This window comes from Ptychodera flava, chromosome 2 (assembly GCF_041260155.1).
Source record: "Ptychodera flava strain L36383 chromosome 2, AS_Pfla_20210202, whole genome shotgun sequence".
Taxonomy (NCBI): domain Eukaryota; kingdom Metazoa; phylum Hemichordata; class Enteropneusta; family Ptychoderidae; genus Ptychodera; species Ptychodera flava.
Window position 1 is genome coordinate 330,025 of NC_091929.1, and position 25,457 is coordinate 355,481.

The 25,457-nt window shown below is 40.0% G+C and overlaps 1 protein-coding gene across 1 annotated transcript; it reads right to left on the reverse strand.

Annotated features, from left to right (window-relative positions):
* Window positions 1–9,844: 9,844 nt before the first annotated feature.
* Window positions 9,845–10,555, reverse strand: LOC139123671 (piggyBac transposable element-derived protein 4-like). The gene has a single exon (XM_070689846.1). The coding sequence runs from the start codon at window positions 10,553–10,555 to the stop codon at window positions 9,845–9,847; it is 711 nt and encodes a 236-aa protein (XP_070545947.1).
* Window positions 10,556–25,457: the final 14,902 nt, after the last annotated feature.

Sequence of the window (25,457 nt, forward strand, 5' to 3'; positions counted from 1 at the left end):
GGATTCCACTTGACCTTTGACCTTGGCATATTCCTGCAACTCATTTATTATGCGCACATCTAATTCTGAGCCAGCTTTATTGCATATAGGGACAACTTAAGCAATACACTTTTTTCGACTAAATATCATGTAACTGCAATGACCTTTGACCTTAAATATACGTATATGTCCATAACTAAGTAACCACAAGTGCTACACCCTTCATATTTGGTATGATGGGAGACCTTATGACAACACATCATGGACCTCATCAATTATGTGCATATCTTATTCTGAGCCAGCCAATAGAGCTAGAGGTCTGATTTTTGCTATAAAGGCATAACTTAGCAATACACTTTTTTTGCCAAATGTCATGTGACCTCGATGACCTTGAATATACGTATATGTCCATAAGTAAGTAACCACAAGTGCTACACCCTTCATATTTGTTATGATGAGAGACCTTCTGACACCACATCCTGTACCTCATAAATTATGCGCATATCTAATTCTGAGCTAGCCTATAGAACTAGAGGTCTGATTTTTGCTATAAAGGCATAAGTTAGCAATACACTTTTTTTGACAAAATGTCATTTGACCTCGATGACCTTTGACCTTGAATATACGTATATGTCCATATTTAAGTAACCACAAGTGCTACACCCTTCATATTTGGTATGATGGGACACCTTATGACACCACATCGTGTACCTCATTAATTATGTGCATATCTAATTTTGAGCCAGCCAAGAGCTAGAGGTATGATTTTTGGTATATAGGCATAACTTAGCAATACACTTTTTTGACAAAATGTCATGTGACCTCGATGACCTCGAATATACGTATATGTCCATAACTAAGTAACCACAAGTGCTACACCTTTCATATTTGGTATAATGGGAGACCTTATGACACCAGATCGTGTACCTCATTAAATATGCGCATAATTAATGCTGAGCCAGGCAATAGAGCTAGAGGTCTGATTTTCGGTATATAGCGATAACCAAGCAATACAATTGTTTTGACAAAATGTTGCGTGACCTCAATGACCTTTCACCTTAAATATGAGTATATGTCCATAACTAAGTAACCACAAGTGCTACACCCTTCATATTTGGTATGATAGGAGACCTTATGACACCACATCATGGACCTCATCAATTATGTGCATATCTTATTCTGAGCCAGCCAATAGAGCTAGAGTTCTGATTTTTGGTATATAGGCATAACTTAGCAATACACTTTTTTGACTAAATCTCATGTGACTTCGATGACCTTGAATATACGTAAATGTCCATAACTAAGTAACCACAAGTGCTACAGCCTTCATATTTGGTATGATGGAGACCTTATGACACCACATCCTGTACCTCATTAATTATGCGTATATCTATTTCAGAGCCAGCTAATAGAGCTAGAGGTCTAATTTTTGGTATATAGGGATAACCAAACAATACAATTTTTTTGACAAAATGTCATGTGACCTCGATGACCTTGAATATACGTATATGTCCATAACTAAGTAACCACAAGTGCTACAGCCTTCGTATTGGTATGATGGGAGACCTTATGACACCACATCCTGTACCTCATCAATTATGTACATATCTAATTTTGAGCAAGCCAATAGAGCTAGTGGTCTGATTTTTGGTATATAGGGATAACTTGGCATAACAATTTTGACCTGATGTCACGTAACCTTGATGACCTTTGACATCAAATATACATATTTGTCCGTTACTCATTAACCACAAGTGCAATACCCTTAATATTTGGTGGAATGGGACACCATAGGACGACACTTCCTGAACCTCATTAATTATGCACATATCTAATTCTCTGCAAACAAATAGAGCTAGAGGTCTGATTATTGGTATATAAGGATAACTATGGGTTACAATTTTTTTGACAAAATATCACATGACCTCGATGACCTCTGACCTCGTTTTAACAAATACTACCATAGCCTTCCGTCTTTTTTGCCTATCCATTCCTCTGTGCCCCTGTGCACCGAGATGTCTCGAAACCCGGTCATTGCTGCTTTGCAGCTATATTAACTATTGTTCTGCCACCTTTTCATGCTTGCCATTTGAACACCGTAATCACAAATGACTTCCAATTTGGCACATAGGTAAAACTCAAAAACCATATTTTGTATTTCGTTACCATGGCAACAGGTCACATGACCTGCCGTCAATCTAAAATTTAAACTTTTAAATCAATCTCATTTGCATAAATATTCATCTATCAAAATTCCGCGAGGTCATTTTGTAGACCATATAGCCATGCTCCTTCATGCCCAAAATCAAGGTCACAGGTCCTGCCGATTTTGAGGAGAAGATTTTTAAAGTATTATTTTTTCTCATTTTTCTATGACCTTTGACCTTCCCTATACCTATGCAGCTATGCTATAGCAAAGGCTTATTCTGGCCTATGTAAGAGTCCTAAGGGGCTATTGTCTATTGAACGTTGACCAGTTGGGACATCATTTCACACCAAAATTTTGGGGACGCAAACTCTTCTTTTTTGACAAGATGTCACATGACAAACTATATTTTGCCTTATTTATTATGCACAGATCTAATTCTAAGCAAGCCAATAGAGCTGGAGGTCTGATTTTTGGTATATAGGGATGACTATTGGATACACTTTTTTTGACAAAATGTCACATGACCTCGATGACCTATGACCTCGAATATACATATATGTCCATAACTCAGTAACGACAAGGGCTACACCCTTCATCTTTGGTATGATGGGACACCTTATGACGACACATCCTGTTCCTCATTAATTATGCACATATCTAATTCTAAGCAAGCCAATAGAGCTGGAGGTCTGATATTTGGTATATAGGGATGACTATTGGATACAATTTTTTTGACAAAATGTCACATGACGTCGATGACCTTTGACCTCAAATATACATTGTTGTTAATACTTCAGTAACCACAAGTGCTACATCCTTCATATTTGGTATGGTGGGAGACCTTATGACGCCACAAACTGTTCGTCATTAATTATTCCATATCTAATTCTGGGCAAGCAAAGAGACCTAGAGGTTTGATTTTTGTTATATATGGATAACTATTGGATACAATTTTTTTTACGAAATGTCACGTGACCTAGAAGACCTTTGACCTCAAAAATAAGTTTTTACCAATAGATCAGTAACCAAAAGAGATGCATTGTTTATACTTGGTAGGATAGAGACAATATGATGCCATATTCTGAACCTTATCAATTATGCACCTAATTATTTGCTTTACAATACAGGTAATATATCATTCTTTATAATGTTATATATTGTAACCATATGCTCATTTTCTTGAAACCCTTCATCGCTGCATTGGGATACCTTATGACGACACATCCTGTACATCAATAATTATGCACATATCTAATTCTGAGGAAGAGGATAGAGCTAGACGTCTGATTTTTTATACATAGGGTTAACATTTGCATACAATGTTTTTTACAAAATATCATGTGACATCGACGACCTTGGACCTCAAATATACATATATGTCCACAACTCAGTAACCACAAGTGCTACACCCTTCATATTTGGTATGATGGGAAACCTTATGACGACACATCCTTTACCTCATTAACTATGCACATATCTAATTGCAGGGCAAGCAAATGGAGCTTTAGGTCTTATTTTTGGTGTATAGGGATAACCATGGAATATAATTTTTTTGACAAAATATCACGTGACATCGACGACCCTTGACCTCAAATATACATATATGTCAACAACTCAGTAACCACAAGTGCTACATCCTTCATATTTCGTATGATGGGACACCTTATGATGACATAACCTGTACTTCATTAATTATGCATATATGTAATTTTTTGCAAGCCAATGGAGCTTGAGGTCTGATTTTTGGTAAATAGGGATAACTATGACATTCAATTTTTTTAACAAAATGGCAAATCACCTCGATGGCCTTATATTTCACAAATAATACCATAGCCCTCCCTCTTATTGCATATATATTTCACTATTGCCTCTGTTGACCAAAATGTCTCGAAACCCGGTCATTGCTGCTTTGCAGCAATATTTATTATTATTATTATTATTTATTGCTAATGTAGCCTTTCTTAGTTTTAACATTGTTCGCATTTCACATGACTTTTGGAAAGAAAATTTGTACATTTTTGTCTTTATTTATTTTCCTGACGGGAGATTGGTAGTATATCAGCGGCATACTTCAAAACGTGTAATTTGTAGCCCTTGAATGAGTGCATCTGTCGTCCAATCGCCGCCATCTGACATTCAAATAACATACTTGGGGTATGGAAGTTTGTAAATGTTTTACCGGACAATAAGCTATCCTGGTCCCACCGCTGACATCTTTATTCATGCTCATATCGACGGTAAATTGTCTATTCTTTATCGGATACACCTGTCACTGATTTCCCCCGTCCGACTTTCTTGTCAAAGACAATTTTAGTGGTCAGCATTGGCAAACCTTACCGAGCATATTGGTCGCCTAATTCCGGATACTCGACAACATAGGCCTACATCCGTTCTGTCATGACTTTGTTTGACCACTCAGGAGCAGTAGGAGACTTTATAAAGCTTCTATCAGCTCGGCCGTAAACTGTCTCGGGGAGAATATTAAAATCCCCGTAGAACCGTGCCACTCTAACACAGCACTACGCATTTCCCCAATTACATTTATGCTGACTCATTGAATGGTAAATTTTGTTTAAAAAAGGAAATCAATCTAAATTCATGTTTGCCAGGTATAGATTGTTCCATCTGCGGTAAATGTAGACGCAGAACAAAATTTGTACATTTTTGTCTTTATTTATTTTCCTGACGGGAGATTGGTAGTACTGCAGCGGCATACTTGATGGCTTCTGCCTGTATATGACCAATGAAATTGTCGTACTTTAGATACAGAAGATAGTCAGCTGTTTATTGGGCACTTTTCACAAGCTGCCCCCTTAGAGTCAGTCAATTTCATGAACCTTAGGTACGCTAAATTGTCAATCCTTTTTGCCGGTAAAACTTTCACTAACTGCCGGCTGACGGTCATTCCGAACAACATTATTTTGTATGGAAAATGACCACCCTTTTCCGGGCACACTTGTGGTCTACTGCGCGCCGACAGCGATTCCAATCAAGGCGCTTCTTTACGGGAAATTTTCAATCTCTTTCACGGCATACCTGTCTCCGGTAGCCGATTCAGTGCAATTACAATCGTCGCACTTTAAGTACGTGTAATTTGTGGCAATTGAATGATTGCACCTGTCGTTCAATCGCCGCCATCTGACATTCAAATAACCGTACTTGGGGTACTATGTGTGTGTTTTTACTGTGTCTGTGTGTCGTCTGCTCCATTCACACTGTGTTGCTCGGTCGCGCACAGGATTGTAACATCTAAGTCGGTTGCTGTGACCAACTATTTTGGGTTGGAAACGGTAGCCCACTGGTTTTTTGTGAGGCCTAGCAGCTAGGCGATGTTGCAGTGAGTGTGTGGAGGTTCGAATCCCGTTTCGGTTAAAGTAAAAATTATATTTCTTTAACCTGAGTGGACAGTTTCTGCTAGTGGATATTTACTTGACCCGAGTCTGTGTGATAGCTCAGTAAAAGCTTCGTGCTTTTCCGATTACTATATGTGTGTTTGTACTATGTCTGTGTGTCGTCTGCTCCATTCACATTGTGTTGCTCGGTCGCGCACAGGATTGTAACATCTAGGTCGGTTGGTATGACCAATTCTTTTGGGTTGGAAACGGTAACCGACTAGTTTTTTGTGAGGCCTAGCAGCTAGGCGATGTTGCCATGAGTGTGTGGGGGTTCGTATCGCCTATGGGTTATAATAAAAATATATTTTGTCAATGTTTCACAGCACAATAAGCTATCCTAGTCCCGACGCTGACATCTTTACTCACGCTCATATGAACGGTAAATTTTCGATTCTTTATCGGATACACCTGTCACCGATTCCCGCCGTCCGACTGTCTAGTCAACGCCAATATTAGTGGTCAGCATTGGCAAACCTTACCGAGTATATTGGTCACCTAATTCCTGATACTCGACAACATAGGCCTACATCCGTTCTGTCATTGAATTGAATTGAATTGAATTGAATTTATTTCACCAGATGAAAACATATATATACATGTCCAGTAAGTAAACTTATAAAAAATCTGGTGAGGTCACGGAAATAGTTCGATCAGAACTAGTCTAGTCCGTGACCCAGACAACTTAGTATATCACATACATTTATCACACATACTGATACATTCAGTATAAAAGCCGTACAATAGTGTATTTAATATATCTTCACATCACCACAATATCTTATAAACAGCAATCAAACCCATAATACAAGTAGTTGACACACAAATTCATTTTGGTTGTTCAAACTTGGATTGTTGAAATTTATATAAGTACAGTCTTTTGTCAAGTTTTTGCTCTTTTCTCTCAAATGAATCTTTCTCTGTATAATTCCTCATCTGATTGGTTTGAAACTTGATTTGTATATTCCTAGTGTGATATTAGCACTTAACATTGTCCTTGACACTATTTTTTTAAGTTACTTACAAATTACATACAAAAAACATACTGAAACTACCATGTTGTCCCTACCATACACACATTTCTAATACTACACACTACTTTATGATAAATGCAATTCAAGATCACTTTTCACACTCCAATGCTATAGCATTATATGTCTTATCACACATTTCCAATACAAAAAAGGCAACTAAGACAGTATTCATCACATTTAATGACAGTTACCCTCACAAAAATCAACAGCTTCTGACCTTAAATTTCTTACAAAAATTCATTCGAATTTATTTGTCACTTTCTTTGACTTTAATGTAACACACCTGTTCAAAAATCCCCCTTACGCTCAGCATCATTCTAGGAGAATTGCTAAAAATCAGCCACTGCCTTCTTAACACAGCAGTATTTACCAAGAAACATATAGCACTTATGATAAAAATATTTCTCAGGTTAACTTCAACAGCAAACACTGTCCTTCAGTTGATTTTCAACATTCCATAATCGCTATAATAATACAAAACTTTCTCTTCTTACCTGCAATATTTGATGACTGTACACATTTTAGATTTTAAATCTCTCAATTCACAAAAAAGGCCCACATACACATGCTTCTGCATACCACATCAATATACAGTCAACAGTAAACACATGACTTACTCAAGGTACTACATTTGTGATTAATCATAAAACAGTCCAATAGCTAACACTGCACCTAATCAGTTCTATACACAAGACCGCCAAACATAATACAAATACAAACTACCATACATTGAAAATCAAATTGCTCATCACCACAATCAAGAAAGCAACCTCAAATTCATCTCAATTTAACCTTCAAAAATACAGAACAGATTAAAACAGCAACCTCAAATTCACCTGACTTTACCCTTTAAAATCACAGCACAGCTCTGACAACACATCAGAAAACAATGAAATACCAAACAGTTTGATAAAGAAATGCAACAACACACCAATACACAATTGATTACATGATAAGAAAGCATCAAAAATCTCTTGTCAACCACTGATACAACACAAAGCTTGCAACAGAAAACTAACAACAGACAAAAAGCACAACCTCATGACACAAATATACAATATAAAAGCACATCTACAACGATATCTATTTTCAAAACTAGTAAACACAAGATGAACACCACCCGGAATACAGTGGCACAATATCTTGCATAATACACAATATTTTACCTGAATAACTCCCTGTGAAAACAACAGACACTCATATCAGTCAATGTTAGAAAACAATTTGCACTTTTTGAAATCAAGGTCAGAAATACAAAGTTGTAGGAAAAAATTTTTGAGAGTGCACGTCAGTTCGTATAGCAGCCATATAGATTTCTAAACTCCCTACCTTTCCGATGATTACAAACATTCCATATTCACTTTCAGACAGAACGTTATCTACTTACCCGAAATATGATAAACATAATTTTCAACATAACTTCATCAGCCGACACAATTACAATCACTCGAACCGCCCAAAAAACAACCCCACCGAATAAACGTGGCTCTTCGACACATTTAATACATCAACAAGGTCAACAATTCAAAGAATCACACATCACACGGTGAACTTGCAAATTTATTTCAGTCCACAATACCACAACGTTTATACCCAGCGTTTCATAACACTGACCTATCGATTACATACAGACTAGCTAACTGTGCAAATGCGACATTATCTCCCCACATCGACCTCGTTCTTGGCCATATTATATTATTAACACTGAGGCGACGGGTTCCCACAAGGCCGATCTCATGTTTCCATGTTTGTCGGTCGTCAGCTGTCAGTTTGAGCAGTTATGGTCTGAACTACCCTGAGCTGACATGTGATCTTTACTGTGTTGATGTATTCAAGGTTCGTACAGCCTAGGGAGCCTTATGTAAATGTCGAATACTATTTGCATAATAAAAAAAAAATTATTACGCATTGGGGAGATTACAGACCGGGAAATCATCTGTTAGCTACTCAGATGCTTTTTTCATCGCACACCGACTCGCTCTCTGCCAAAACAGGAACTGCTCTGGCTGAGACCTTGTCTTGCGATCGTCCGATGCAATCATCGTTGTAACTCGATCTTTACCCCAAACGCAAACGTGTTAGACTCAATCATTCACTTCACACAACCACACACAAAAGTACATCGTACTCATCGATAGTTTGCGAGTGAATGTTTTTTTATTTCCATGTCAACTGTGTAATAAAGGGTTGTAATACCGACAAATGTTCAGTCCGTGCATAGTCAAGTTCTGCGGTCCTCTGCAAACGGCATTCACACATTGTGCTCTCGCCAGCACGCTTGTCTGTACCGTGGGTGACACAGTGGTAACTGGCAGGTGAGGCAACAGTTGATTGTCTCATGAACACGATTGGGACGAGTTCCATGGCCTACTATCCGTCCTGCACGTCGACACATCACGCAACTACGTCTTCCGTCCGGATTGCGACCCATTCGATGACCAACTCTTTCAACATTGGTAGGAATGAGACGTGGTGCCGTCAGACTTGTTCTCTTGGGGGACGTTGCCGAGATGAGAAATTACCGATCAGCTGTTTTGCTACTTGGGCGCGAAACATGAGCTGACGTCTGTATCTCGATCCACTTTGACCGTATCCATGAACTGATGCCATGTTGTGGAAAGCGTTCATGAGTGCCTTGTTCAGCTCGTGGTAAAACACAGCTCTGTGCCACCGTGGCGATGATCGACCTGGCGTGTAGTAAGCCAGCTGTTGATCGGTCAAGTCAACACCTCTGAAGTACTGATTGTACATTACAGCAACGTTCGGGCATAGTACTTCAATTCGTTCAAAAGCACCGGTTCTTTTATCTTTACATCGGCGCCTCACTAGCGCTTGATTCGGTCTCCGTGCAGAGACTGCCGTCCTCATAAATTTCACCATTTTTGTGTCTTTCCAGGCACATACTGTCATTGCGCCGTCTTGAAATACCGAGAAACTACCACGTGGCCATCGCTCTTCGTCGTCAGCATCAGGCGTACGACTTGTGGATCATAGTTTTCGGCATTCTTTACTTCATCGGGTAAGCCTAAGGTGTACATTCTGCAGGTTCCCGTGGCAGCAATATTATGCACGTAGAGATGGTCAAACAACGGGCAGAAGTGTAATATGAGTCCATAATGACATGATGTCCTAACTCATAGTAAGGTCGAATCAGCCGGGAAACAACTTTCCCAGGTCTGTTTCCCCTGAAAACTCGGGGGTCGTCTGCAGCATCGGGATCAAGCGGGTGATGACAGTTATCAGCGACAGGTTGATGGACTTCGTCGTTGAAAACGTAACCCGTGGCGGACTCACTGAGAGTGTAAACTCTCATTCCATATTTGTGCGGTTTTGCTGGATTGTAGAGAACATTCTTTGTGCGGGCCCCGGTAGGGGATGACTCCTTCGTCGATTGCCAGTTCGCACATCGGGCTCTGGTGCATTCGGCTGTTTGCATTCACTCGATCAATGACATTTCGTACTTTCAACATCCTATCCCGTTTCTCACTTATTTTTTGGGCTGTATACATGGCTGTGTTACGAGCACAGTATGGCTGTGTGCTGTAGTATAAATATCGCATCAGTAGCTTGAAGCGATCACGGGAAAAAGTTCTCTTGACAAAATTATGACCGAAGCAAACATGGTCCGACCAATACAGCTGGATTTCAGGCTGCCAGCAAATTCCGAACAGCACCATCACTCCAATGAATGCTCTCATTTCGACAACTGTCGTCGGTGTCCAGGCCGATCTTTGACGTTCCCTCGCATTTGCCCTTCTCCTCTGTCTAGCGTAACGATTAGTGCATCGGGTAATGAATCTTATCAGATCCTCGTCGAATATTTGCAAAAACCATTCGACTTCTGAGCATCTGGCAGCGGGTTGATAAGCCCGGCTCTGGACCATGAACTCCGGTAAAAGATCGAAATTACCAGTTCGTAGGTCTGTGTATAGTCTGTTCACGGTACCACCGGCAATACTCGTTTCGTAGTATTCCTGTCTACGCTCTATTTCTTGTTGCATCGTGGTTTCTCACTGCCTGTAATATACAAGCGAGAGAAAGAGATGAGCTTTACAAACCAATGTTTGACGTCAGCGGCAACAGATGTGCCGTCTAAAATTTCTAATGTTTGCGTACAGTATAAACACTTTGAGGTCACACGAACGGACGCATGTTTCCCAGGCAGAGAAACAGTAAACACCGCCGATGACAAATAACATTCACTCGCACTTGATTTTTCATATGTAGTTCATGATTCTATTCAGATAATAAATTCATGAAATGCTTTTTTTCTTTGATATGTAAATAACGAACACCCAAGGTTTGCTACACATTGAGGTATTTTCTCACTTTGCCCAATATTTCATGGATCGTTCTCGAGAGAACCGATCGTCTGGTTATTGATAAAAACCAGATGTTCGCGCGATCCGACGGCTGAGCGAGGTCGTGCAAACCTTAGTAGAAAGGAAGCAGTCGCCGCAGTGTTAATGCACAGATTGCCCAGCAGCCACATGCCTATACCATTGACTACCTCCATGACTACACTACGCCGCCATATTGGAGATCGCAAACCCATCACCAAAATCTCTCTAGCCTCCTTTAAACCGATAGATTCCGCGCCAACAGAAAAGTCGAGTCTTAACAGGACCTCACACAACAAAGACACACGGTTTACAGTTAAGGTGTAACTTGCTAAATGTTTATATGTGGGATTAATTGGCATTACAAAGTACACGTGTAAGCATACGTACCTGAAGTCGAACATCAACTATAAGATGTAGACTCAGTTTCGGATATATGAGAAATGTCTTCACGCGATTTATTTCACCATACGATGTGAATTTTATACATATTTAGTGACAGTCAGGGGTAACACTTGTTTGATATGTTCAATTCTTTACTGTAACATGCTGTAAATGCCACTGACAGTAAACAATCGGGTTCAATTACCTGAAACAATATGCAAAGCCGATGCATTTTGATTCCAAATCAAGCTTTGGAATCACACTGCATTTTCGATTTCATTTCCATTCCGTCCTCTTCGTGGCGTCATCCCCTAGTTATTTTGAGCAATAGATTCCGGTTTATAAATTGACGCGAACAAAACTATGTGGGAACACTGCGCATACCTATTTCTGTTATTTCAAAAAGCGAGATGTGTCAAAACCCGGTCATCGCTGCTTGCAGCTATATTCATTATTCTTTTTCTTCTTCCGTCCTCTACATGCAACTGCCATGCGAACACTGTTGTACCTAGAGACTTCAAATTTGGCACATAGGTAAAACTCCTCACCAGTAATTTTTTGATTCTTTACCATAACAATTGGTCAGGTGACCTTGCAGCCATATTGAAAATAAACTTTCAAATAAACGTTCATGTGCATAAAAATTAAACAATTAAAATTCTTTCAACAACTTTTGTAGACCATAGGCCTAGGCTCCTTCATGCCAAATATCAAGGTCATAGGCACTGCCAATTTTGAGAAGAATATTTTTAAAGTATTATTTTTCTGATTTTTTATTGACCTTTGACCTCCCCTATACCTATGCAGCTAAGGTATGCCAATGGCTTATTCTGGCCTATGTTAAAGTCCACGAATGCCAGCGTCTATTCGACAATGACAAGTAGGGGACCAATTGCACTCCACAGTTTTTGGGATACCACTTGACCTTTGACCTTGGCATATTCCTGCAGCTCATTTATTAGGCACATATCTAATTCAGGGTTTCCCACTGAAGCTATGGGTCTGATTTTTGGTACATATCGCGAACTATGGGAGCAAAGTTTTCAACAAAATATCACTTTACCAGCCACTTCCTTTACCTTATTAATTATTCATATACCTAATTCTGGGCATAAAAATAGAGCTGGAGGTCTGATTTTTTTGTATATAGGGATAACTATGAGATACAATTTCTTTAAAAAAATATCAAATGACCTGGATGACCTCTGACCCCAAATATACATATATATCCATAACTTAGTAACCACAAGTGCCACTCCCTTCATATTTGGTATGATGGGACGACTTATGACGACACATCCTGTACCTCATTAATTATGCACATATCTAATTCTGAGCCAGACAATAAAGCTAGAGGTCTGATTTTTGGTATATAGGTATAACTATGGGATACAATTTCTTTTAAAAAATGTCACATTACCTCAATGACCTTTGACCTCAAATATACATATTTGTTCATAACTCAATAACCACAAGTACTACACCTTTCATATTGGGTATGATGGGAGACCTTATATCGATAGATCCTGTACCTCAATAATTATGCACACATCTAATTCTGAGAAAGCCGATAGAGCTAGACGTCTGATTTTTTATACATAGGGATAACAATTGGATACAATGTTTTTTACAAAATGTCACGTGTCATCGACGACCTTTGACCTCAAATATACATATATGTTCACAACTCAGTAACCACAAGTGCTACATCCTCCATATTTGGTATGATGGGAGACCTTATGACGACACATCCCTTAGCTCATTGACTATGCACATATCCAATTCCAGGGCAAGCCAATGGAGCTATAGGGTCTGATTTTTGGTATATAGGGATAACCATGGAAAATATTTTTGACAAAATATCACGTGACCTTGATGACCTTGGACCTCAAATATACATATATGTCTATAATTCGGATAGTTTTCAATCGCATAACCACAATGGCTACATCCTTCATATTTCGTATGATGGGACACCTTATGACGACATATCCTGTACTTGATTAATTATGCACATATCTAATTTTTTGCAAGCCAATGGAGCTTGAGGTCTGATTTTCGGTAGATAGTTATAACTATGACATTCAATTCTTTTAACAAAATGGCAAATCACCTCGATGACCTTCGACTTCGATTTCACAAATACTACCATAGCCCTTCCTCTTATTGCATATATATTTCTCTATTGACTGTTGACCATAATGTCTCGAAACCCGGTCATTGCTGCTTTGAAGCAATATTTATTATTATTATTATTATTTATTGCTAATGTTGCCTTTCTTAGTTTTTCTTGTCCCACATTTAACTTCCTTCGCATTTCAAATGACTTTTGGAAAGAAAATTTGTACATTTTTGTCTTTATTTACTTTTCTAACGGGAGATTGGTAGTACTGCAGCGGCATACCTGACGGCTTCTGCCTATATATGACCATTGAAATTGTCGTACTTTAGGTAGGGAAGATAGTCAGCTGTTTATTGGGCACTTGTCACACGCTGCCCCATAGAGTCAGTCAATTTCACGAACCTTAGGTACGGCAGATTGTCAATCCTTTTTGCGGGTAAAACTTTCACTAACTGTCCGCTGACGGTCAAATTTCGATCTACATTCTTTGGTATGGAAAATGACAACCCTTTTCTGGGCACACTTGTGGTCTGCTGCGCGTTGACATCGATTCCAATCATGGCGCTTCTTATGCGGGAAATTTTCAATATCTTTCACGGCATACCTGTCTCCGGCAGCAGATTCAGTGCAATTACAATCGTCGCACTTTAAGTACGTGTAATTTGTGGCATTTGAATGAGTGCATCTGTCGTCCAGTCGCCACCATCTGACATTCAAATAACCGTACTTGGGGTACCGAAGTTTGTCAGTGTTTTGCCGCACAATAAGCTACACTGGTCCCGACGCTGACATCTTTATTCACTCTCATCTGTACGGAAAATTGTCTATTCTTTATCGGATACAGCTGTCACTGATTCCGCCGTCCGACTTTGTAGTCCTCGCCACTTTAGTGGTCAGCATTGCCAAACCTTACCGAGCATAATGTCCCCTTATTCCTGATACTCGACAACATAGGCCTACATCCGTTGTGACATGACTTTGTTAGACCACTCAGGAGCAGTACGAGACTTTATAAAGCTTTTATCAGCTCGACCGTAAACTGCCTTGGGGAGAATATTAAAATCCCCGTATAACCGTGCCAATCCAACACATCACTACGCATTTATCCCATTACATTTATGCTGACTCATTGAAATGTAAATTTCGTTTAGAAAAAAATCAATCTAAATTCATGTTTGCCAGGTATAGATTATTCCATCTGCGGTAAATGTACACGCAGAACAAAATTTGTACATTTTTGTCTTCAGTTACTTTTCTAACGGGCGATTGGTAGTACTGCCGCGGCCTACTTGACGGTTTTGCCTGTATATGACCATTGAAATTGTCGTACTTTAGGTACGGAAGATAGTCAGTTGTTTATTGAGCACTTGTCACACGCTGCCCCCATAGAGTCAGTCAATTTCACGGCAGCAGATTGTCAATCCTTTTTGCGGGTAAAACTTTCACTAACTGTCCGCTGACAGCCATTCCGCTCTACATTCTTTGGTATGAAAAATGACCACCCTTTTCCGGGCACACTTGTGGTCTGCTGCAGGTTGACAGCGATTCCAATCAAGGCGCTTCTTATACGGGAAATTATCAATCTCTTTCACGGCATACCTGTCTCAGGCAGCCGTTTCAATGCAATTGCAATCGTTGCATTTTAAGTACGTGTAATGTGTTGCCCTTGATTTAGTGCAACTGTCGTCCAATCGCCGCCATCTGACATTCAAATAACCGTACTTGGGGTACCGAAGTTTGTCAGTGTTTGCCGCACAATATTAGTATCTTCCGTACCTAAAGTACGATGGTCATATACAGGCAGAAGCCATCAAGTATGCCGCTGCAGTATTAAAATGTATTGGGGAAATGCGTAGTGATGTGTTAGAGTGGCACGGTTCTACGGGGATTTTAATATGCTCCCCGAGACAGTTTACGGCCGAGCTGATAGAAGCTTTTTAAACTCTTGTACTGCTCCTGAGTGGTCAAACAAAGTCATGACAGAACGGATGTAGGCCTATGATGTCGAGTATCAGGAATTAGGCGACCAATATGCTCGGTAAGGTTTGCCAATGCTGACCACTAAAATTGTCTTCACAAGAAAGTCGGACGGCGGAAATCAGTGACAGGTGTGTCCAATAAAGAATACACAATTTTCCGTTGATATGAGCGTGAATAAAGATGTCAGCAGTGGGACCAGAATAGCTATTGTGCGGTAAAACATTGACAAACTTCCATACCCCAAGTATGTTATTTTAATATCAGATGGCGGCGATTGGACGACACGTGCAATCATTCAATTGCCACAAATTACATGTACTTAAAGTGCGACGATTTTAATTGCATTGATAGGCTGCCGGAGACAGGTATGCCGTGAAAGAGATTGATAATTTCCCTTATAAGAAGTGCCATGATTGGAATCGCTGTCAGCGCGTAGCAGACCACAAGTGTGCCCGGAAAAGGGTGGTCATTTTTCATACCAAAGAATGTAGATCGGAATGACCGTCAGCAAGGAGTTAGTGAAAATTTTACCCGGAAAAAGGATTGACAATTTACCGTATCAAAGGTTCGTGAAAATGGCTGACTCTATGGGGGCAGCTTGTGAAAAGTGCCAAATAAACAGCTGACTATCTTCCGTATCTAAAGTACGACAATTTCAATTGTCATATACAGGCAGAAGCCATCAAGTATGCCGCTGCAGTACTACCAATCTCCCGTCAGGAAAGTAAATAAAGACAAAAATGTACAAATTTTGTTTTGCGTCTACATTTACCGCAGATGGAACAATCTATACCTGGCAAACATGAATTCAGATTGATTTCCCTTTTTAAACAAAATTTACCATTCAATGAGTCAGCATAAATGTAATTTGGGAAATGCGTAGTTATGTGTTAGAGTGGCACGGTTCTCCGGGGATTTTAATATTCTCCCCGAGACAGTTTACGGCCGAGCTGATAGAAGCTTTATAAAGTCTCATACTGCTCCTGAGTGCTCAAACAAAGTCATGATAGAACGGATGTAGGCCTATGTTATCGAGTATCAGGAATTAAGCGACCAATTTGCTCGGTTAGGTTTGACAATGCTGACCACTAAAATTGGCTTTGACTAGAGGCAATAGAGACATATATATGCAATAACAGGGAGGGCTATGGTAGTATTTGTGAAATCGAAGTCAAAGGTCATCGAAGTGATTTGCCATTTTGTTAAAATACGGATAGCTTTCAATCGGATTCGAACCCACAACATACGGCATCAGTCGCCTAGCTGAGAGGCCACAGACAGAACCACTCGGCTAAATCTCCACTCCCAAAAGAATTGAATGTCATAGTTATCCCTATCTACCAAAAATCAGACCTCAAGCTCCATTGGCTTGCAAAAAATCAGATATGTGCATAATTAATGAAGTACAGGATATGTCGTCATAAGGTCTCCCATAATACCAAATATGAAGGGTGTAGCACTTGTGGTTACTGAGTTATGAACAAATATGCATATTTGAGGTCAAAGGTAATTGAGGTCATATGACATTTTTAAAAAGAAATTGTATCCCATAGTTATACCTATGTACCAAAAATCAGACATCCAGCTTTATTGGCTGGTTCAGAATAAGATATGTGCATAATTAATGTGGTACAGGATATGTCGTCATAAGTCGTCCCATCATACCAAATATGAAGGATGTGGCACTTGTTGTTATTAAGTTATGGATATATATGTATATATGGGGTAGAGGGCATCCAGGCCATGTGATATTTTGTCAAAGAAATTGTATCCTATAGTTATCCCTACATACCAAAAATCAGACCTCCAGCTCTATTTTTATGCCCAGAATTAGGTATATGCATAATAAATGAGTTGCAGGAATATGCCAAGGTCAAAGGTCAATTGATATCCCAAAAACTGTGGAGTGCATTGGTCCCCATTGTCGAATATACGCTGGTATTCTCGGACTTTAACATAGGCCAGAATAAGCCATTGCCATACCTTAGCTGCAAAGGTATAGGGGAGGTCAAAGGTCAGTGAAAAATCAGGGAGCATTCGTTTTTAACAGGGAGGGGGGTCGGTGAAAATCACGGGGGGTTGACTTTTACAAAACCGCTTTTTAAGGGGGATCAAATTTTACAATGAATGATTGAATGGGGGGGTCAAATTTTACAAAGGTTTGTATTGTGTTATGGAAAACAAAATTGACTTTTGAATTTCATCGAAATGTTGCTTGTGTAATCGATGTTTCGAGACAGCAGAATGATAACCGACCAAAGCTCAGCCAAGTCTATTTCTCTAGCAAGGCCTCTCTAGAGCAGCAACAGAGCATGTAGCCCTGAGTACAGGTCTGTGTATTCCTGGCGTTATACGGCCTCCACCACAGCCCTGCAACGGTCTGTGGAGATAACTGGGGTCTCTGCAGCGAGATTCAAAATGGGGATCTCCATGGGTAAACAACTTGCCGAGTACGTTATGTTTCAGAAAATGAGGGAATTTGGACGTTAGATGAAGTCAATCGCATCGTTTCTGGGATTGGTTAGGAGGTAAAGGTAGGCAGGGAAAGGATTTTGCCCCAATAGAGCAGAATTTCGGCCAAAAAGACCGTTTAGTCTTCAGTGCGGTCCAGATCCAAGCCGCAGAGACCTCAGTTCTCTTCATAGACCATTGTAGGGCTGTGGTAGAGGCCATATGATGCTGGGATCACACGTGCACAGACCTGGCGCAGACGCAGGGCTACAGAGCATCGGGCATGAAATGAGGAACCAACACACAGTCATATAATGTAACAAACAACTTCTGTATATTACTATATTGTGTCAAATATCGGGGTCTACATATAAAATAGTAAAACCGTACTTCAAAACTATAAATATTACTCCATGGTAACAATAACCCTACTGATCGACCCCCCGACGGCAGGAGTCGAACACACTTTCAGAACAAAAACTCTGTTCAAACCCTTTCTAAATGCTTAACAATTTCCATGGAAAAGTTAACGTTGCTGCAGAGGTACCTCAGACTTGACCACGCGGCTCGGAAACACAAATAGTTCTCACGCGACTTTAACTCATGTTCGATGATGAGCACAATTGTAAGTCCGGTGTAATGTCTGCACATGAAAGTCGGCGACAACACACGCAATTCACTGCTAAGCTACCACGGGAGCAGCCGTCTTAGATCTTTGTTTACTTCCGGTCGTGACATGCCAAACTGATCTGAAGTCTTCCTCTGGTAACTCCGCGCATCGACAAAAGTTCAGTGGAACAATCATAAATAATGTTCTCATGACAATCTCAGACATCTGACTGAACTCATAAACGGAATAAAGTTCGCAGTTAACACACAATTTGCTGCAGAAAGATCAGCTTTCAACTTGTGGTGATACTATCATCTCAGCGTGCAGTGCGTATTGCAAATATACGGCACGGCTTTCACTTGTGTGAGCAATGTTCGTTCGATCGACTAAAGTAGAGGATGGCGTAGGGTTTAAATAAACAGTCCGATCCGCATAAAGTTCGATCTCTGCCACTCATCGGTTTCTTTACATATCTGCTGACTTGAGCAAAACTCAAAATAGAGAAATATCTGACTTAAAAAGCACACGCTGACACTCAAACCTTCCAGTGCCAGTGCAGCATGCAACGTAAAACACTCTCTGGAAAGTTCCCGTCTTGGACTCCCTAGGTATACAGTGATAACACACAAGAACTCCCAGGCAAAATAGAAAATACACAAGTCTTCCGTACATAATCTATGAGAAGCTATGAATAATTTCTTTTAAATACAAAACTAGCTAAATCTGTGTATTTATAGACTCTTGATTATTGATATTAATGTACTTGATCTGACTAGGGTGATTACAAGTGGATGTTTGTGCAAGAAATTTGATTTTGGAATGTCACCGAAATGTTGATACACTATCTTGTCTATGAGGAAACTATGAATATTTTTTTCCAATATAAAACTAGGTAAATCTGTGTATTTATTTACTCTTGATTATTGATATTAGTGTACTTGATTAGACTAGAGTGATTACAAGTTCATGTGTGTGCAAAAAATTTGATTTTGGCATTTCACCAAAAATGTTGATTCTCTAGTATGTGAGGAAACTTTTTCAGCCCGGGGCCACAGGGTGCGAAGGGTTAATGAATCAAATCTGATGAAATTTTTTTTCATGGAAGGGGAGTCACATTTTAAAAATTGGGGGGGCTCAAATTTTAGAAATTTGATTTGGAGGGGGATCGCTTTTCACGTTTCATTTGTCACTCAGATTCCACCGGCCCCCCTCCCCATAAAAAACGATTGCTCCCATATACTTTAAAAACCTTTTTTTTTCAAAATTGGCAGTGCCTATGATCTTGATATCTGGCATGAAGTAGCCTAGGCCTATGGTCTGCAAAAGTTGTTGAAAGAATTTCAATTAATTTCTATGCAAATGAAAGTTTATTTGAAAGGTTATTTTCAATATGGCTGCAAGGTCACCTGGCCAATTGTCATGGTAAAGAATCAAAAAATTACTTGTGAGGAGTTTTACCTATGTGCAAAGTTTGAAGTGTCTAGGTACAACAGTGTTCGCATGGCAGTTGCATGAAGAGGACGGAAGAAGAAAAAGAATAATAAATATAGCTGCAAAGCAGCGATGAAGGGTTTCAAGAAAATGAGCAAATGGTTACAATATATAATATAATGAAGAATGATATATAAAACTGCATTGTAAAGCAAATAATTAGGTGCATAATTGATAAGGTTCAGAATATGGCATCATATTGTCTCTATCCTACCAAGTATAAACAATACATCTCTTTTGGTTACTGATATATTGATAAAAACTTATTTTTCAGGTCAAACATCATCTAAGTCACGTGACATTTTGTCAAAAAAAATGTATTGCTAGGTTATCCCTATAAACCGAAAATCAGACCTCTAGCTCTATTGGCTGTCTCAAAATTAGATATGCGCATAATTGATAAGGTACAGGATGTGGTGTCTTAGGGTTTCCCATCATACCAAATATGAAGGGTGTAGCACTTGTGGTTACTTAGTTATGGACATACAAGTATATTCAAGGTCAAAGGTCATCGAGGTCACATGACATTTTGTCAAAAAAAGTGTAGTGCTAAGTTGTCCCTATATACCAAAAATCAGACCTCTAGCTCTATTAGTTGGCTCAGAATTAGATATGCGCATAATTAATGAGGTACAGGATGTGGTGTCATTAGGTCTCCCATCATAACAAATATGAAGGGTGTCGCTCTTGTGGTAACAAAGTTATCGACATATACGTATTTTCAAGGTCAAAGGTAATCGAGGTCACATGACATTTTGTCAAAACATTGTGATTCTAAGTTATCCCTATATATGAAAATTCAGACCTCTACTTCTATTGGCTGGCTCAGAATTAGATATGCACATAATTAATGAGGTACAGGATGTTGTGTCATAGAGTCTCCCGTCATACCAAATATCAAGGGTGTAGCACTTATGGTTAGTTAGTTATGGACAGATGCTCATATTTAAGGTCAAAGGTCGTCGAGGTCACACGACATTTTGTCAAAAAATTCTATTGCGAGGTTATCCCTCTGTACCACAAATCACATCTCTAGCTCTAATAGCTGGCTCAGAATTAAATACGCACATAATTAATGAGGTACAGGATATTATGTCATAAGATCTCCCATCATACCAAATATGAAGCGTGTAGCACTTGTGGTTACTTAGTAATAGACATAAACGTATATTCAAGGTCATCAAGGTCACATGACACTTTGTCAGTCCTTTATGCATTTGACCACATCTTATACTATACGACCATGCTGACCACGACCACACAGCACATACCGTGCACCATGTTAGTACTTTATGCATCTGACCACACCTTATACTATACGACCATGCTGACCACGACCACACAGCACATGCCTTGCACTATGTCAGTACTTTATATATTTGACCACACCATAAACTATACGACCATGCCGACCACAACCATACAGTACATGCCTTGCTGTAAGTACGACAGCGTATGCCTAGCTTATTTCAGCACTTCTTCATTTGACCACAGCTTATTCTATACGACCATGCTGACCACGATCACAGAATCCATGCCTTGCTGTATGACTGCACGTCATGCATTTGACCACACCTTATACTATACGACCATGCTGACCACGACCACACAGCACATGCCTTGCACTATGTCAGTACTTTATATATTTGACTACACCTTATACTATACGACCATGCCGACCACAACCATACAGTACATGCCTTGCTGTAAGTAAGACAGCGTATGCCTAGCTTTATGTCAGCACTTCTTCATTTGACCACAGCTTATTCTATACGACCATGCTGACGACGACCACAGAGTCCATGCCTTGCTGTATGTCAGCACTTTATACATTTGACCACACCTTATACTATACGACCATGCTGACCACGAGCACACAGCATATGCCTTGCACTATGTCAGTACTTTTAATGCATTTGACCACACCTTATACTATACGACCATGCTGACCACGACCACCCAGCACATGCCTTGCACTACGTCAGTACTTTATGCATTTGACCACACTTTATACTATACGACCATACTGACCACGACCACACAGCGCATGCCTTGCACTATGTCAATACTTGATGCATTTGACCACACCTTGTACTATAGGACCATGCTGACCACGACCACACAGCACATGCCCTGCACTTTGTCAGTCCCTTATGCATTTGACCACATATTATAATATACGACCATGCTGACCACGACCACAAAGCACATGCCTTGCACTATGTCAGTACTTTATATATTTGACCACACCTTATACTAAACGACCATGCCGACCACAACCATACAGTACATGCCTTGCTGTAAGTAAGACAGCGTATGCATAGCTTTATGTCAGCACTTCTTCATTTGACCACAGCTTATTCTATACGACCATGCTGACGACGACCACAGAGTCCATGCCTTGCTGTATGTCAGCACTTTATACATTTGACCACATCTTATACTATACGACCATGCTGACCAGGACCACACAGCACATGCCTTGCACTACGTCAGTACTTTATGCATTTGACCACACTTTATACTATACGACCATACTGACCACGACCACACAGCGCATGCCTTGCACTATGTCAGTACTCTATGCATTTGACCACACCTTATACTATACGACCATGCTGACCACGACCACACACCACATGCCTTGCACTATGTCAGTACTTTATGCATTTGACCACACCTTATACTATACGACCATGCTGACCACGACCACACAGCACATGCCTTGCACTATGTCAGTACTTTATGCATTTGACCACACCTTATACTATACCACCATGCTGACCACGACCACACAGCACATGCCTTGCACTATGTCAGTACTTTATGCATTTGACCACACCTTATACTAAACGACCATGCTGACCACTACCACACAGCACATGCCTTGGACTACGTTAGTCCTTCATGCATTTTACCACACCTTATACTAAACGACCATGCTGACTACGACCACACAGCACATGCCTTGCACTATGTCAGTATTTTATGCATTTGACCACACCTTATACTATACGACCATGCCGACCACAACCATACAGTACATGCCTTGCTGTAAGTAAGACAGCGTATGCCTATCTTTATGTCAGCACTTCTTCATTTGACCACAGCTTATTCTATACGACCATGCTGACCACGATCACAGAGTCCATGCCTTGCTGTATGTCAGCACTTTATACATTTGACCACAGCTTATACTATACGACCATGCCGACCACGACCACACAGCACATGCAGTGCTGTATATCAGCACTTCTTGAATTTGACCACATCTAATATTTTACGACCATGGGGACCAAGACCACAGAGTCCATGCCTTGCTGTATGTCAGCACCTTATGCATTTGACCACACCTTATACTTTTGGACCATGCCGACCACGACCAAGTAAAGAGTGTGTATGAACATCATCAGGTCGGCATTAGTCCACTTGGTTCTCATGTACTACGTCTCTGTGTCTTGATCGCCATGTGAATTGTACGTGGATCGTTTTGAGATACTGAGTGAGCTGTCATTGGTACGTGTGAATCATCACCATCATTACTGTATTCCCCTACACTAGGGGTGTACTTATCGTTAGGCAATTTTTCATGCATTCTGCAGACAATCGTGTGAGCATAACCAAGGGTATTAGAGTTTATTCCTATCCAGGCGGAAGGTGTTTCAAAGCACACTGTACATGCAGCCCGCCAAATCTCTTGCGAGTATTCATAATGGTACGAGAGTTCACATCTAGCTTGGCGGCGTGTGTTTAAAGCTTTCGTGACCGTAACCTCGAAGGAGCAATCACAATAGTACGAGGCGTGCACCTTGCCACACCTCGTACGAGCTTTCATAGATGTACGAGAATTAACATGTAATTTACCTCGTACGAGCATTCATAAATGTACGAGAATTCACATGTACTTTAGCGGTGTGTGTTTACCCAGTTCATGACCGTTAGCATGAGACCATTACCGTTTTGTCTGTGAGACATCGCATGCGGCACCCCGCAGTGTTTGTCATAAACAAACTGCAAGATGATCTGAGCGATACTGCGTCGGCTAATCACTTGGCGATATAGGGATATTCCCAGCGGTTTCCTTATGTATATAGGGACTTCGGTGTTCCAAGTTGCACCAGCAATAATGACGTAGTTTCTCCCTTGCCATTTAAAACCTCTGGCATATTTTTGTTACTTTGTTTTTACGAGTAATCCTGACTCGGACACCAATCTTGCTTACCAAGCTAGTTCACTGATGATATTTAGACTTTGATTGGTATTTACCAAAGCACTTGTATAACTCAACTCAAACTTAATAGCTGATTTGGCTGTATGAGCGCTCCATGTGGCTGATGAGGTGCACAATGTGAAAAAAATATTCACCAATAAGTACACCGTGGCCAGTTTATTGTCGATCAAGCCTACTTGATTTATTTATTTATTTATTTATTTATTTATAATATTCATCCACAGCGGATACAGACAAATTCTCCTTGTATAAAGACATAACAGACCCAGGGCCTGCAAAGGGTTGTAAATGACAGAAAACGATTGACACATTGTGTTAAAAATAGAGACACAAGGTACCACTTCCATTCCTGAAATCCTTCATGCAATAATGAATTTATTGAGGCATTAAACTGCCATAGTATCACGTAAACTTCCGTATCTCATGCAGACAGTGTGTCTAGGGAAATTGAAATACACAAGACTTGTACATGGACCAGTGTGGTATCTCAATCTTGAACACGGGTGCTAATTTTTCCTTTGTGCAAACAGAATTTCTGACTGCATGAACTTGGCTTAATCAACAGTAAAGTGGCAAAGGGTGTACCATACTACATGTAATGCAATAAATTAATTTGTGACTGAGTTTCGGCCACTGGACGGCTTTCCCCGTAGAATTTAGTCGTCATAAAAATCTGAGTATTCTGGTTTCGCACAGAATAAAAGCAATATTACAATAATTTTCTTTGTACAACGAACCACTCTCAATAAAGTAGTCAATCATTGTTTTTACAGCAAGTTCATATGTATTGTATTTATGTATTCTTACTTTGAAACAGGAAGCCAAAGCGGTGAAGTTGGCAGACGTTTAGTATGGCTGGTTTGGATCTTGTGTTTTGTTATACCTGCTTACTGCTTTATGTAATTATCAGGACAACGTAAACTTGCTTTGTCCGTCAAATTCAAAGTATATGATCATCTCAAAGAATTAATCCAACGTGAAACCATTTTGGAAAAGAGGCAGACGACAGAGAGCTACAGACGATGGCCAAGCTTACAGGAAGTTATACCTGAAAAAGTAGTCAAGCAACAATGGAAACTTACATGGTACCACGTCTTATGTTTTGAGACCCTCTGAGCCAATATGCAGACATTTTTTGAAACGGGCTTAAGTGTCCTACATGCATAGATTTATTTGGAGGGGATACGTCGATACCATTAAAACAATCTAGCATATTGAAAAATGGAATCGCTTAACATAACCGGCCAAGTATGCCGTATAATTTAAATGGCTGTGTGTTACTAATTAGTAAGGT

Coding starts and splice junctions, on each gene's coding strand:
- LOC139123671 (XM_070689846.1), bottom strand. CDS start 10,555: ATGCAACAAGAAATAGAGCGTAGACAGGAATACTACGAAACGAGTATT.